The 14,467-nt window shown below is 46.2% G+C and overlaps 1 protein-coding gene across 2 annotated transcripts in view; it reads right to left on the bottom strand.

Moving 5' to 3' along the window:
• Window positions 1-9,738: 9,738 nt before the first annotated feature.
• The window catches only part of MYCL (MYCL proto-oncogene, bHLH transcription factor), a 102,999-nt gene continuing 98,270 nt past the window's right edge, over window positions 9,739-14,467 (bottom strand). For both annotated transcript variants that reach the window (XM_058717913.1, XM_058717912.1), the window contains one exon: window positions 9,739-12,373. In XM_058717913.1, coding sequence (XP_058573896.1) covers window positions 11,775-12,373 — 599 coding nt within the window. In that variant the 3' untranslated portion in view covers window positions 9,739-11,774. The remainder of the gene's footprint in view (window positions 12,374-14,467) is intronic.

Raw genomic sequence — 14,467 nt, 5'->3', positions numbered from 1 at the left:
TTCGAAATGATAGAGCTGGGTTCAAATCCCAACTCTGCTACTTACCAGCGACTGCATGGCCTCACTTTACCTCTTAGCCTCAGTTTTCTTTTGTTTAATGTTTATTTATTTTTTTAAGTTTATTTATTTATTTTTGAGAGACAGAGAGAGAGCGCAGGGGAGGGGCAGAAAGAGAGGGAGTCAGAATCCCAAGCAGGTTCCACACCGTCAGCACAGAGCCTGATGTGGGGCTCGAACTCACAGAACTGTGAGATCAGACACTTAACCAACTGAACCACCCATGTACCCCTTAATGTTTGTTTATGTATTTATTTTTAGAGAGAGAACAGGCATCAGCAGGGGAGGGCTGGCGGGGGGGGGGGGGGGGGGAAGACAGAGAGAGAGAATCCCAAAGCAGGTTTTGCACTGTCAGCACAGAGCCTGACACAAGGCTCAGACTTGCGAATCATGAGATCATGACCCGGGCCAAAATCCAAGAGTCAGATGCTTAACCAACTGAGCCACCCAGACGCCCCTTAGCCTCAGTCTTCTTATCATTAACTACCTCTCAGGATTGTCATAAGGATAAAATGAAGTTATATCCAAAATGTGTCTGCCACAATACTCTAACACATAACAACCACCATTTGCTGAACACTTGGTGTTACTTTAATGGTAACACCCCATCTGCCTCACTAAAGAGGTAAGAGCAGAAGCCTAAGGGCAGAGAAATTTTCAGTACTGTGTAAAAATACCTAAATATGTATTTTCCTAACCCCTTGTTAGCCAATTTAAGGGTTAACTTTTTTTTTCCTGAGATTACTTGGCTCCACCTAGCTCTCAGGTCATATCACCAGGATCCCTTGGGCCAGAGGAATTACCCTTGGAAATTTAGATTATATTATAGGCCTGCCTGGAATAACTGCCAATACATTTCTCAATCACTTGGATCACTGCTGGCATAATGGGCACTCTTGCAGGCCCAGCCTGAACCCTGTAGCCACATATATTGTTTGGAGAACATCAGAATCCAGGGTCCCCTATACCTCCTTTTCTCAGTCCAGTCTGCTTTGATCAAAAGCCTGTTCTCTCCAATTTGTGGTACCTGCCTGGGGCTGGTTTTAAAATCGAGATGTGTGGCCATATATTGGCAGACACTCTCACATGATGGTTGTTAACTGTAGAGCCTTTGCCTGGAGACTTTCAGAGGGTACGGTTACCATGACAACCCCTAGAAAGACGGCAGGCAGGAGAAACGATGCAAATAAAGCAAAAGAGAGGCTAATTTCATGATGACAATCTGACCATGACAGAGTGCTCACTCACAGATGGGAAAGCACTGTCCAAGTCATGACCAGGTGACTGTTATGAGAGAGAGAAAAAAGAGAGGAGTGGAATTTACCACTGAGAGACCCAAAGAGGGAGAGGCTGGTTACCAAGGCAACTGGGGAGAAAGGAATGAAAAAATGAGGCTTCACCACAGCAGCAGAAAATTGCTTCTAGCCAAGCAACACGGGACTGTTGCTATAGAAACAAAGAGAACAGGGATCCTATAGACCATGGGGAGAATTATCACTGAAGTGGTGAGCAGGAAAGACTCCTAAATCAGAATGGAGCCCATGATTCAAAACAAATCAGGAGAAGTGAAAAAAAACCATACCATTTCTATTTATTTTTATTCTACCAGTCTTACCAAAAGAGAGTAGGAACATATTCTGTAAGTATCTTCAGGCTATTCCATTTGTACCTCTATTTGTCTCCCTAATGATCTTCTGAACTCTAAATTATATTAAGAATAGTTCCTTCAAGATAGCTGTAACTTGAAATCCTAATTGGAGAGTTTAAGTTCAAGGGAAAATTAGGAAATTGAAGTCTATGACCAAGAGTTAATAAGAATTTCTAAAAACAAACAACAACAAAAACAACAAAAATAATAGAAAATCCTCTAATGGGAAGCTTTGCACAAAAGGTACAAAAGAGAGTCAAGAAAGCTATTTGTAGTCATGCCCAGGTATTAGCCCTGACCCCCTCTTTGCCTTCTGTGATGCCAGATGGGAAGTGGTTCAATCTATTGTGAAAGATAACCCAAGAGGTAAGAGGGTCTTTCATTTAAGGTCTCTGCGTATATCTAGAGGTGGAGGAGGCAGAAGCCCATTTCCAACATACTCCGCTGCTTACAGATTATTGGGGGTAAAGAATTTCTGCTGTAAAAGGCAAAATTTCTGGGATAGGTTCGGTCCAGAAAAGCACAACTAAAATATAAGACTAGGGATGCTCAAATTACTTGGAAGATAATAATTCTTTGCTTCCCCTCCTGAAAGTCCACAACCAGTCACCTAATTATTACCCTTCGTGTGTGCGTATTGTACGGTGTCTGTAGGACCGATGTATAGTCAGGCTGGGCAACCTATGCACCTGCCTCACCTTCTTCAGGAAATTGAGAGCATGGGGTGGGATAGGCATGGGAACATGGCAAAAAAGGAGAAAGGGAGTAATGCAGAGAGGTAGAGGGGATATTAGAGTGATGACCCAATAGTGTTCATTACATTATTTCCTGCCCTTTGTATATTTTAAATAATTTATTTGAAAAAAAAATTTTAGAGGGGCTCCTGGGTGGCTCAGTCAGTTAAGCGTCTGACTCTTGACTTCGGCTCAGGGTATGATCTCCTGGTTCATGAGTTCAAGCCCTGCATCAAGTTCCATGCTGACAATGTGAAGCCTGCTTGGGATTCTGTCTCTTCCTCTCTCTCTCTGCCTCTACCCTGCTCGCTCTCTATCTCTCTCTCAAAATAAATGAAAATAAACTTTAAAAAATACCTTCTTAAAAACATTTTTCTTTTTTTTTCTTTTTTTTTAAATTTATTTATTTTTGAGACAGAGAGAGACAGAGCATGAATGGGGGAAGGTCATAGAGAGAGGGAGACACAGAATCTGAAACAGGCTGCAGGCTCCGAGCTGTCAGCACAGAGCCCGACGCGGGGCCCGATGTGGGGCTCGAACTCACAGACTGTGAGATCATGACCTGAGCTGAAGTCCGACGCTTAACCGACCAAGCCACCCAGGCGCCCCTTAAAAACATTTTTCTTAAAAAATGTAATGTTTATTTATTTTTGAGAGAGACAAAGAGACAGAGAGACAGAGACAGAGTACAAGTGGGGGAGGGGCAGAGAGAGATTGAGACACAGAATCCAAAGCAAGCTCCAGGCTCTGAACTGTCAGCACAGAGCCCCTCTCAGGGCTTGAACTCACAAACCGAGAGATCATGACCTGAGCCAAAGTTAGCGCTTAACTGACTGAGCCACTCAGGCGCCCCTTAAAAACATTTTTTTTTTTTTTAATTTTTTTTTTCAACATTTTTTATTTATTTTTGGGACAGAGAGAGACAGAGCATGAACGGGGGAGGGGCAGAGAGAGAGGGAGACACAGAATCGGAAACAGGCTCCAGGCTCCGAGCCATCGGCCCAGAGCCTGACGCGGGGCTCGAACTCACGGACCACGAGATCGTGACCTGGCTGAAGTCGGACACTTAACCGACTGCGCCACCCAGGCGCCCCAAAACATTTTTTTTTTAGAAAAAAGAAGAAGCATAGGGAGATGGTTAAGGGTGAAGCCATTCAAAGTGACGCATCCAGAAAGTTCAAATGTTCAACATGGAAAGCTAGGGATGTTGTGATAGGACAGAAGGAGGAACATGCCATGGGAGGACTGAAGCATCTGTTTCCAAGGTAAGAGAAGAAAGTCGAGTTGAAGACAAACACTAGCTTTTTATTCAACCCAAGGAGCCCTAGCAGCCTGACCCCCCATACTAATTAGGTATCCCAAATAAAAAATATTTCCTGTAGGATTATTTCACAATAAATTTGGTGCCAGTTTTAGGTTCCTAGGGCTGCCATAACAAATTACCACAAACCGTGTGGCTTAAACCAACAGAAATTTATTCTCTAGCAGTTCTGGACCCCAAAAGCCCAAAATCAAGGGGTTAGCAGGGCCATGCTCCCAAGCTTCCCTCTAGGAAAGAATCCCTCTTTGCCTCTTGTAGGTTCTAGCGGTTGCTGGCATTCCTTGGTTTGTGGCAGTGTGACTGCAATCTTGCCTCTGTCTTCCTATGGCCATCTTCTCTGTGTGTGTCTCTTCCAAAAATTTCCCTCCCTAGAACCCCAGTCATTGGATTAGAGCCCACCTTAATCCAGTATGACATCATCTTAACTTGATGACATCTGCAAATACCCTATTTCAGGTCACATTCATAGGTTCTGGATAGACATGTATTTGGTGAGGGACAAAACACAACCCAGTACAGTACCTGAGTAATCACAATATTTTCCATTGGTTGCTCTTTCCATTAGCAATTGGCGGATTCAAATTTGGGAAGCCAGAATTGCTCACAACAATTAAGGTTCCCCTCACAAGAGAGTAGAGCTCACCATGTCATATAGTTTATGTTCCAGCTAAGGTTGAGTTATTGGGCTTTCTCCAGAGCATACCAGAATGTTCTCAAAGGGGGCTCACTTCCAGTCTTCTCAGCTCTCTAAGAGGGCCTGCACACCCACAGCAGATCCCTGAAGGCTGCAAAATCAGAGTGGGGGAAGTGCAAAAAGGAAGAAGATACAGAGCCATAAGAGCTCCTTGCCAATCCTAATCTCATGGCTCTTTCAAGGCCTATGTCTCTGGCCCCCTCTCTTTCTCAAGGCTTGGCATGTTGGGCCCTCATCATCTTTATATTCTGATGAGTCTCAAACCTGTACCTTCATTTCAAACCCCTTCCTAAAGCTTTAGTATCACATCCTCAACTTCCTGTTGGGTGCTCTATTTTGTATGACCCCATCACCTCAAATCTCAAACCACAATCAGTTTCTTTCCCTGACTTCCCTATTTCAAAGAATCACAGAGAATGTTTGCTATTGAAAGGAACCTCTTAGAAATCCAGTGCAACCCCTCTTGTTTTGTAAGAATGAGACCACCCAACCGGCACATCAGACCAGATTGTTCCCCATTCCCCAGATTCCATACAGCCTTCCCACAATCCCCTCTTCCCCAACACTAGTCCCTCGGCCTAGAACACCTTCCTCTTCTTCACTTAGCCAAATGCTTCTGGGACTTCTGGTTCCAATTATAGTCACCGTATCTCCAACAAGAACTTTCTTGATGACTCCCAAGTGCTCTCTTTCCCTTCTGAGACTTGTAGCCCTTGACTGAGCCACACGTTGCCTTCTTTTGTGACGGTGTTTGCACGCTCATAAACTTCCACAAGGAACCATAGCTTCATATATCATTGCTCTCACTATTATATACACTTCAGAGAATAAGGAAACTTCTAGGACTCGGGGATATTAAGTGATTTGCCCAACATCACACAGGTACTAGGGATCCAAATCCCTGTTTTTATTTTTTTTATTTTTTTATTTATTTTTTAATTTTTTTAAACGTTTATTTATTTTTGGGACAGAGAGAGACAGAGCATGAACGGGGGAGGGTCAGAGAGAGAGGGAGACCCAGAATCTGAAACAGGCTCCAGGCTCTGAGCTGTCAGCACAGAGCCTGATGTGGGGCTCGGACTCACGAACTGCCAAATCATGACCTGAGCCGAAGTCAGACGCTCAACCAACTGAGCCACCCAGGCGCCCCCCAAATCCCTGTTTTTAAACCGTTATATTATGCCATCTATACCACCTCCAGTAATTTTTTTTTTTTAATCTCCATAGGATCTGGCTCCAACTCTTTATTCCAATATTCTTCTAAGTGTGACCTCAGGATTCCGCCTTCCTGCTTGTTTGTCAGCAGTGTAGATTCCCAGCTCTGACCTACTGCATCAGGTGGGGTGGGTAGATTCTTAACACATACTCAAGTTTGAGAGCCACTGCCTGAACAAAATAGGCATTTGAGGGTTTCACTGGCTAAATGGAGTCCATTGACTCCTGCTCAGTTTGAAGACACCACAGTCAGTGCCCAGGAGGACAAATGGAGGGCCCATATGTGCAACAGCATCGCAGGCTCACAGCTCCTGCCTGCTGTGGGTCATGGGATGCTACGGACCAGACAGAAGCTCGGGTCTGTGCCTGCCTTTTCTCCTCTGCCTGGCTCAGTCTCCCCAAACCCTTGCTACTCTTTCCCTGATGACTTATTGCCTCTTGAGGCATCAATATGTGCACTCCAGATTACTTTAAGTACTCCTTGTGGGAAGGCTCTTTATTTTACCACTCTCTTCTGTCACTTTTTAAATATGACTAATCTGTATTCTAGGTGTGCCTTGCTAAATGGTTTGAATAACGCTAATCATTTACTGAGCACTTACTATTGCTCACCACAACTCAATGAAGTGGGTGCTATTATTTATACCTGTTTTACAGAGGAGGAAACTGGGGCTGGGAGAAGGTAGTAATTTGCCCAAGGTGGTAGCAAAGGTGCAGCTGGAAAATGCAGGGCCAGACTTGGAACTAAGATCTGTTGAGTGAGGGAGACCACTCAACCATACTGTTTCCCACAAGTTGAAAGGCAATCCAACACTTCCTAGGCACCTCCTAGGCCCCTGGCACAGAGTGTAATTATTTAATAACTCACCTGATTAGAGACTTTAAGAACATATTTACATTTCCTGGTCCGAAGAATGGGTAATGTTAAGACAGTTGATCTCTTTGGCAACAGTTCCAAATAAAGACATTAACAAGGGCTGCCCACTGGGCTTAAAGTAGAAATGCTCACACCCCAACGGAACTTTAGCTGACACATTTAGACACCTCTCGTTCACCCCTGCCCAGTCACCACTCATCAATCATCTGCCAACGGGTTGGGTTATCTTCTCCTTAGAAAAGAACCTCTTTCTCAGTCCCTCTTATCACCTTCTAGATCAACAAAGCCATCCCCATCCTCCCCTTCTCCTTCTAAAGTGAATATTCTGGAATATCCTAACCCTGGGAGCCCTTTAGACAAATTCAGCACATCTAAGATAATTCATCCTGTCTCATTCCCCCCCAATAGTCCCTGCCAACAGAGGCAAGAATTAGCACACGCTTTAGCTTTTTATTGTCTAACACAGAAGATGGCCTGTCTTTTCTATACTAAGTGTGGCTTCTCAGCTGCCCCTTATTGTCTATGTGCAGAGTCCCTGAGGTATACTATTCCCAGTCAAACCTAATTTGTAGAAATTGTCCTCCAAAATCCAGGAATAAACTCCCAGCTATTTTCAGACAAAGATAGAGGTAGGAGTCTGTAGAAATGAGCTAGGAAGGAGCTTAAAATACTTCACATTCCAGAAACACCCTCCCTTCCCCCCAGGAGATGGCTTTATTCCCTCTCCTTTCTCAGCAGAGTTACACTCAAAAGAGCTGAAGTTTGGAGTCAGGCAGCTGGCACTAGCTGTGTGGGCTTAGACAAAGGATTTCAATGTCTCGAGTCTTCAGTTTGTTCATCTGTGAAATGGAACTGACGCCACCCTGTTCTCCAGGTTATTGCGAGAATTAAGATATGTAAAACAACTAACACTGGGGGTCCCTGCTGTTTTACAGAGGGCTCATGATTTCTTTCGAGGCCTAGGAAAGGGAGAGGAATCCTACAAATTAGTCTTTTGACAAATGGCATCAAAAAAGAAGGATGAATATACTGGGAGCAGAGTGACAAGAACTGAAAGAGGGAACTGAAGTTTTAAGAAAACAGTCCCAAGAACGCAAGTCTATGTTTATCAAACAGCTACTTACAAACTAGGTTCCCTGGCTTAGAGACAGTGGGGGGTTGAGTGGAAAGTTTACCTGACAAGAGACTGGGTTTGGGACTCTGGTTTTGTTATGTGACCTTGAGCAAGAAACTGCCCTAGGCTCCAGTACTGTGTGGCAGAGGTTGCATACTTGTGATGAGGGTCACTTTGTAAACGTGAGGAATTTATAGGAAGTTTTTGACTCTACTCAGGCTCCGTAAGAGAGAGGGAGAGCAACCAGGTCTCAGCCGTAAAGGATTAGCCGAGGCAAAGTGGCCTTCTTCCACCATGATGTGCTCGGCCTTTCTGAACAGCAACTGTTTGCTTTCACAGTCCCAGAAGGGGCCTCGTTGGGGCAAGATTAACCCACCCAGCCCACAAATGTGGCAGAGTGACTGGTCATGGAACATTTGCTCCACTCCATCCCAATAAATGGCAGGCGCAATGGCCCCACGGAGAGACAATTCCAACAAGCAGTTAAGCGATGAAATTCCATGTTTCCCTCCTCCACACACCCCATGCTAACAAAACCAGCTGTCATTATTATGTAGTGGTTGAGACCTCTGGCTGTGGAGATAGGCAAAAGCGAGCTTAGATCCCAACTCACTGACTTACTAGCCAAGTAACTGAGAAACTTTGGGCAGGTTTGTTTTACTTTTACAGAGGTGTTTTTTTTTGTTTTTTTTTTTAATGTTTATTTATTTTTGACAGAGAGAGACAGAACATGAGAGGGGGGGCAGGGGCAGAGAGAGAGAGAGACACAGAATCCAAAGCAGCCTCCAGGCTCTGGATGCGGGGCTCGAACTCACAGACTGCGAAATCATGACCTCAGCTGAAGCTGGATGCTCAACCAATGGAGCCCCCCAGGCGCTCCAAGTTTTATTTTGCTTTTAGAACCTCAGGTTCCAGGGTGCCTGCGGGGCTTGGTCGGTTGAATGTCCGACTTTGGCTCAGGTCATGGTCTCATGGTTCATGAGTTTGAGCCCCGCATCAGGCTCGCTGCTGTCAGTACAGAGCCTGCTTTGGGTCCTCTGTCCCCACCCCTCCCTCATTTATGCTCTCGCTCTCAAAAGTGAATAAATATTTATTACGGAAAAAAAAAAGAACCTCAGGTTCGTCTTCTGTAACCCTGTCACACAGTTGGTCGTGGTGTAACACGAAGGAGGGGGCAGAGTGCTTTGACATAGGCAGTGTTCTATCAGAAACAGCTGTTATTCAATTCTCCCCTCCTGCGTGTAGGGCAAGTTTAGGAAGACTACGGGAGGGAAGAGGAGACTTCATTTGCTTTCATTAATTGAGGGAAAAAGAAAAAAAAATCGTATTACATCACAAAATCTTAGCGAATTTTTAAGATATCCTGCATGGTCATCATACCACCAAGGTAAGAACCTGGTACCATCCAAAAGAATATAAGGCTTCACACTTTAAGAAAGGGGTTTAGGGGCGCCTGGGTGGCTCAGTCGGTTAAGCGGCCAACTTCGGCTCAGGTCGTGATCTCGCGGTCTGTGAGTTCTAGCCCCGTGTCGGGCTCTGTGCTGACAGCTCAGAGCCTGGAGCCTGTTTCAGATTCTGTGTCTCCCTCTCTCTCTGCCCCTCCCCCGTTCGCGCTCTGTCTCTCTCTGCCTTTCAAAAATGAATAAATGTTAAAAACATTAAAAAAAAAAAAAAAAAAAGAAAGAAAGGGGTTTAAAATCTACTACTTCATGAATACCTGTCACCCCCCCTGGGCAGGAGCATTTATCCCCATTTTACAGATAAGGAAACTAGGGCTCAGAAAGGTAAAGCTAAAAGGCACAGAGCAAGTGGTGGAGCTGGGATTTCAAACCTTCTGAAGCTCAAATTCAACCCTCTTTGCAATTCATAAGAGAATGCCACGTTCACGGACTACACCACGGACCGAACCTACATTGTTTAGACATGTCTGAAATGGCATTTCAGGAACCCGAAGTGGAATGACCTGGTTAGCAACATGGTTAGAGAAATGCAACCCTCTGGATCGCTGGTGGTTACCCCGAAACTGTTTTCCTTGGCTCAGGGGGACTTGGTTGGCATAAGGTGCCCCCACTCTGACATGTTTGAGAAATCTTTTATTAGCAGAGGTCTCAGAAGGCAACATTTTAAAATCAGGCAATTGATAACCACAACTAAATACAAAATTTCAGGTAAACTTGCCTTTCAAAATAAACCAGACTCTTGCAACAGGAGAATTGCCCAAGAGTTTTTTGTGTTTTTTTTCTTGTACAAAACAATTAACACCACTTTGCAAAAGGCATACAAAAATACAGTATTAAAAAAAAAACAAAACAATAAAACAAACCACTGCTCCCAGCCTAATACCCAACAGCAGCTTATACACAAGCTATTCAGGTGATACATCAGTAACCTACGTCCCACCTGTTCTCCAAAGACAGTTCCAGAAGACAGTTGGCTCCCGAAAACCATACTCCAGAAGGTAGAGAGATTTTTTCCAAATTTCCACTGGGGTTCTCTGAGGCCAGAAAACGACCTCAGAAACAGACCACTGTGCATAATAAGTTTGGAAGTAGCAGCTGGCTTTCCAGAGCCACAGACAGTGCTCTACCCGCCCCCCCCCCCCCCGCCCCCCCCAATTTCAAAACCACAGCCAGTAGGCACCTGCTGCCCTGGGCAGAGTTCTGGAGGGGTTGATCTTTCTTCCAGGCCAGGCTTTGGGGCTCCTGAGTTGCCCACATGACACCTGTTGGGCTAGAGGTCTTTCCAAACTGGAGGCTGCACCTGGAGTCCACTTGGAGGTGGGCTGTTCACCTGGGGCAAAATCCGTCATGGTCAGCGAAGCAGAGCTCCTGGAAGCTCCTTTAGAACCCAGCAGGAAACTAGTCCACCTTCTGGAGCACTGGATGAGTCCCAGCAGCTCTCCCAGCAAGAACTGCAGTAAGGCCCGGACTCTGGGAAACAGATCTGACTCATATCAGGCTGGCAAGGGGCCCAAGGTGGGTGCAGGGCCAGCAAGCTCTTTGGGAGTTGCACTAGGACAGTTTGCAGGGTTCTAGTAGAACTTCAGACTTACCAGTCAGAGACTGAGAGGAGAGGGAAGTAGGAAAGAGGAAGTGGTATAGTTCTCCCTCTGGATGTGCCTGACATCTGCCTTGAGAAAAGATTCCAAGATGGAAAACACCTGGGCAGATCACAAGTTCACAGCCAGGACTCCAAGCCTTCCTCAGGCCGCAGGCTAGGACCCATTTCCCAGTGTCATAGGGAAATATTTCTGACCTGTGGGAAAGGGGTGCAGGAGAGCCCGTTGCATAACAAAGGCAGAAGAAAACAAAAAAGTCCCTTGTGAGGACAGAATGGTTTCTCCCTCAGAGGAAAGGGCCCAGAGGGCTTTGAGACAAAGAAACTAGAGGCCAAGCTCTTTAAATGTTCTCAAGGTCGCAGCATTTAGAGTGGGAGGAGGGGTGTCAGCTAACATCACAATATATATATGTATATATGTGTATATACATATATATATATATACACATATATATGTATATACACATATATATTAAAGGTTTCCAACTCCTCAGCTACTGTAAAGTGTCTGACAGTGAGGTAATGGTCCATGTTGATCAAGTCTGTGAGCTTGTCTTCACCCAAGACAGCTCGTGTGTCTCCTGGAAAAAAGAGCCTCAGGGAGAGCGTCCGGGCCCAGCTGTCCTAGCATCACCCCAGAGACACCAGTGGGAGCATCCTTTCCCAGCCTAAAGCTCATCCGGAGTGTGAGATTTCATGCAGGCTGGAACCCACCCCCCTCAACGTCCACCACCTGTTGCATAGCATCTGTCAGGCTTTTCTTCCGAGCTAGTGAGCTAGGCACCCCAGGCTCCTCAGTCAGCTGCCTGCCTGAGAAGCCAAAGGCGCCAGAGAGCACCCAGTGCTCCCCTGAGTCAGGGAAGAGGGAGAGCTGGGTTCCCAGGTTTCCAAGAATGCAAGCCCTTAAGAGTGTGTGCACCGGCTGTTCTGCATTCTGGAATCTACTGTTCAGACTGTCCCACCGTAACCAAAATGTGCAAATTACTAAGGGGGAGAGGGCAGGTTAAAAAATAAACTCAGGTCTTTGTAAGACAGAGCAGTCAGGCTTTTTGGTCACTTAGTAGCCACTGAGGTACGCAATTCTCTTCTGCAGTTGCTGCTGCCGACATCGGAGCTGCCTTTTCTCCGTGGCCATCCTCTTCTCGGCCCCCACCAGGGCTTGTAAGTATTCCAAGGCCTTACTCAGGATCACCACTTTGGGGGCCTTGGAGCAGCTGGCCAGGGTGGGTACCTGGTCTCTCAGGGCCAAGAACCTAGAACGGAGGTCATTCCGTCGTTTGCGCTCCAGGAAGTTGTGATTCTTCCTCTTGGTCACGTCCTCGGTGTCAGAACTGACAGGTTTGGGGTGGCAGGACTGGGGAGCCTCGCTTTCTACAGGTGGGGGACTCACAATCTCTTCATCTACCTCCTCTTCCTTTTCTTCTGGGGCATCTTTCTCCAGAGCCTCTTCTTGGGGACCTCTCTCGGGAGCCCCTCCTTGGGAACAGCTTTCTGGAGGAAAACGGGCGGCATAGTTGTGCTGCTGCTGATGGATGGAGATGTGGAAGTGTTTCATGCAGGGGTCCAATGGGTCTGCCCGCACCGTGATGGTGACTGGCTTCCGTACGCCCAGGGACTGTCTCTTCTCCACTGTCACAACATCGATTTCTTCACCCTCTGTCCAAGAAGAGAGATCCAGAGAAGAAACACATGCCATGAGAAACACACACACACACACACACACACACACACATACACACAGACCCTATGCTGAGGCTCGGGAAAAGAGGGGACATTTCCCCCATTTAGATATAAACAAATTGAAATGAGGAGAAAGACAACTGATTCATTTGTAATGGAGTAAGGGCAGCATGAGGAAAGGAGGGGAAATAAGCAAGAAGGAAAATATTCTCCAATTTCCTTTTGCACAGCAAGGCTTAGATAAGAACAAAAGGCAGACCCAAGCCAACAGCCCCCAGTCTGCACAGGCGCTCCCCTCCCCCACCGAGGGGATGGAGAGAAAGAGCTATCGGCCTGGGACAAAGTTTAGCTATAAAGATCTTCCCCAGTCGGGCTCTTTCAAGCCCCATCAGAATTGTAAATGAGGGGTCTGTGGGCCGAGCTGCCCTTTGTTCCTGCCCAGCACAGTCTGCACTTGGGGAATTGTTACTTTTCACAAGTTATAAATCCTATTATTCCCCCACCTCTCTATTCTGCCATCCCTTTCAGCTGAAGATTTGGAGAAGGGAGGGCTACATATAACCCATCCCTCCTCACCCACAGAGGGGAGGGAAAGGGTTTCTCTCAGGAGCATTTTGCTCCTGGTTTCAATGGGTTTCTAGTCATCCATCATTTATAGGTCGCCTGCCCCACCCCCTTCCCTGGACCAGAAGAGGGTTGGATTTGTAATAGCAGGTCGGAAAAAGCTGCAGGAACTTCACAAAGGTACAAGCGACCATTTCCAAGCGACCTGTGCCGGGGGCAGGGAACTGAGCAGCAACAGAATGTCCCAGTACAAGGGCCAAAACACCAAGAGACCTGGAGATGCCTGGACATGCCCCCGTCATTCCCTGGCTCAAAGGTCTCTTAGGCTACCCAACCAGGAGAGTGCAATTAGGGGAAAGTCTTCCTGCCTCACGTTTTGCAGCCCCCACACAGAAGGCCACCTTCATGCATTTCAGCCTGACAACAGAAGAGCTCAGTTCTCTCGGCCTCTTTTGCATATCAGGATCCTTGAGCCCCTTTGTCAGGAAGGCTTCCATTGTGTGGACAATCGCATTATTTCTCCATTAATAAAACCTGACCATTCAGCCCTCCTGGCCACAAGGCCTGTGATTGGCTGGATAAGCTGTGTTTGGAATGCTGTTTTACCCAGCCCCTAACCCCTATTGGCTGAGCCTTGCCGTCAGTCACTCTCCCCACGGCCCCCCCCTCATTGTTTGCAATCTGTTGCATTTTGTTCTGGGCCATGTGGCCTGTGAGTGAACCAGTGGCTTGCAAACAGGTTCAGGTTAAAGGGCAAGTCAGAAAAGGATTCAGGAAGCTTTCCCACATCCCAAACTTTTAATGTTTCAGTGTTAAACCTCATAGCTGGTAAGGTTCTTCTTAAGGAAGAAATAATGTAGGGCACCATTCTTTCCAGAGATGGTCTAACTCTACCCAGACAAGAAAATGCCCTCCGCTGGACAATCAAGTCCAACCCTCTTATGTGCAGAGGGAGAAACTGAGATCCAGACCAGCCAAGCCCACACATCACCTCTGTAATGTTCTGAATCTCAAACTAAGATCTCCAAAGTCCCCAAACAATGCTCTTTCCACTCTACCACTCCATCAGCTTTTGTAGAGATATATCTTTATTGGTTTCTTGATCTCAAACTCCCATTCCAGCCATCAAACAAACACAAGCTCTTGGTGTTGAAAGCAAGCAGGTTAAAAATGACCTTAACACAGTGGACCAAAAAAAAAAAAAAAAGGAAAATTGACTTTTAATTTCTTGTTATCCCTATTCCCCCCCTCCCCCCGCAAGTATATGACAACTTCCATATCCACTCCCCACTTCCCCCTCAAAAGGTCATGTAAAAGTTATTCTTAAAAGCTATGGCAAATTTTCTAGATCCTGATTTACCTGATGCTAGTCAGTTGGCACCCTATAAAAGCACCCTCTCCAGTCTTTCTCCTGGGTAGAGGTCTAAAAGGCAAGGCTAAGAACAGGATGCTGAAGTCTGCACTTAGTGAGGTTTAAGTTTGCATCCAAGAATGGGGGAGGAGGCT

This window comes from Neofelis nebulosa, chromosome 2, assembly GCF_028018385.1.
Source record: "Neofelis nebulosa isolate mNeoNeb1 chromosome 2, mNeoNeb1.pri, whole genome shotgun sequence".
In the NCBI taxonomy this organism is placed as follows: domain Eukaryota; kingdom Metazoa; phylum Chordata; class Mammalia; order Carnivora; family Felidae; genus Neofelis; species Neofelis nebulosa.
The sequence above is the reverse complement of the archived record's forward strand: the minus strand, read 5'-3'. Positions and strand labels throughout refer to the sequence as shown.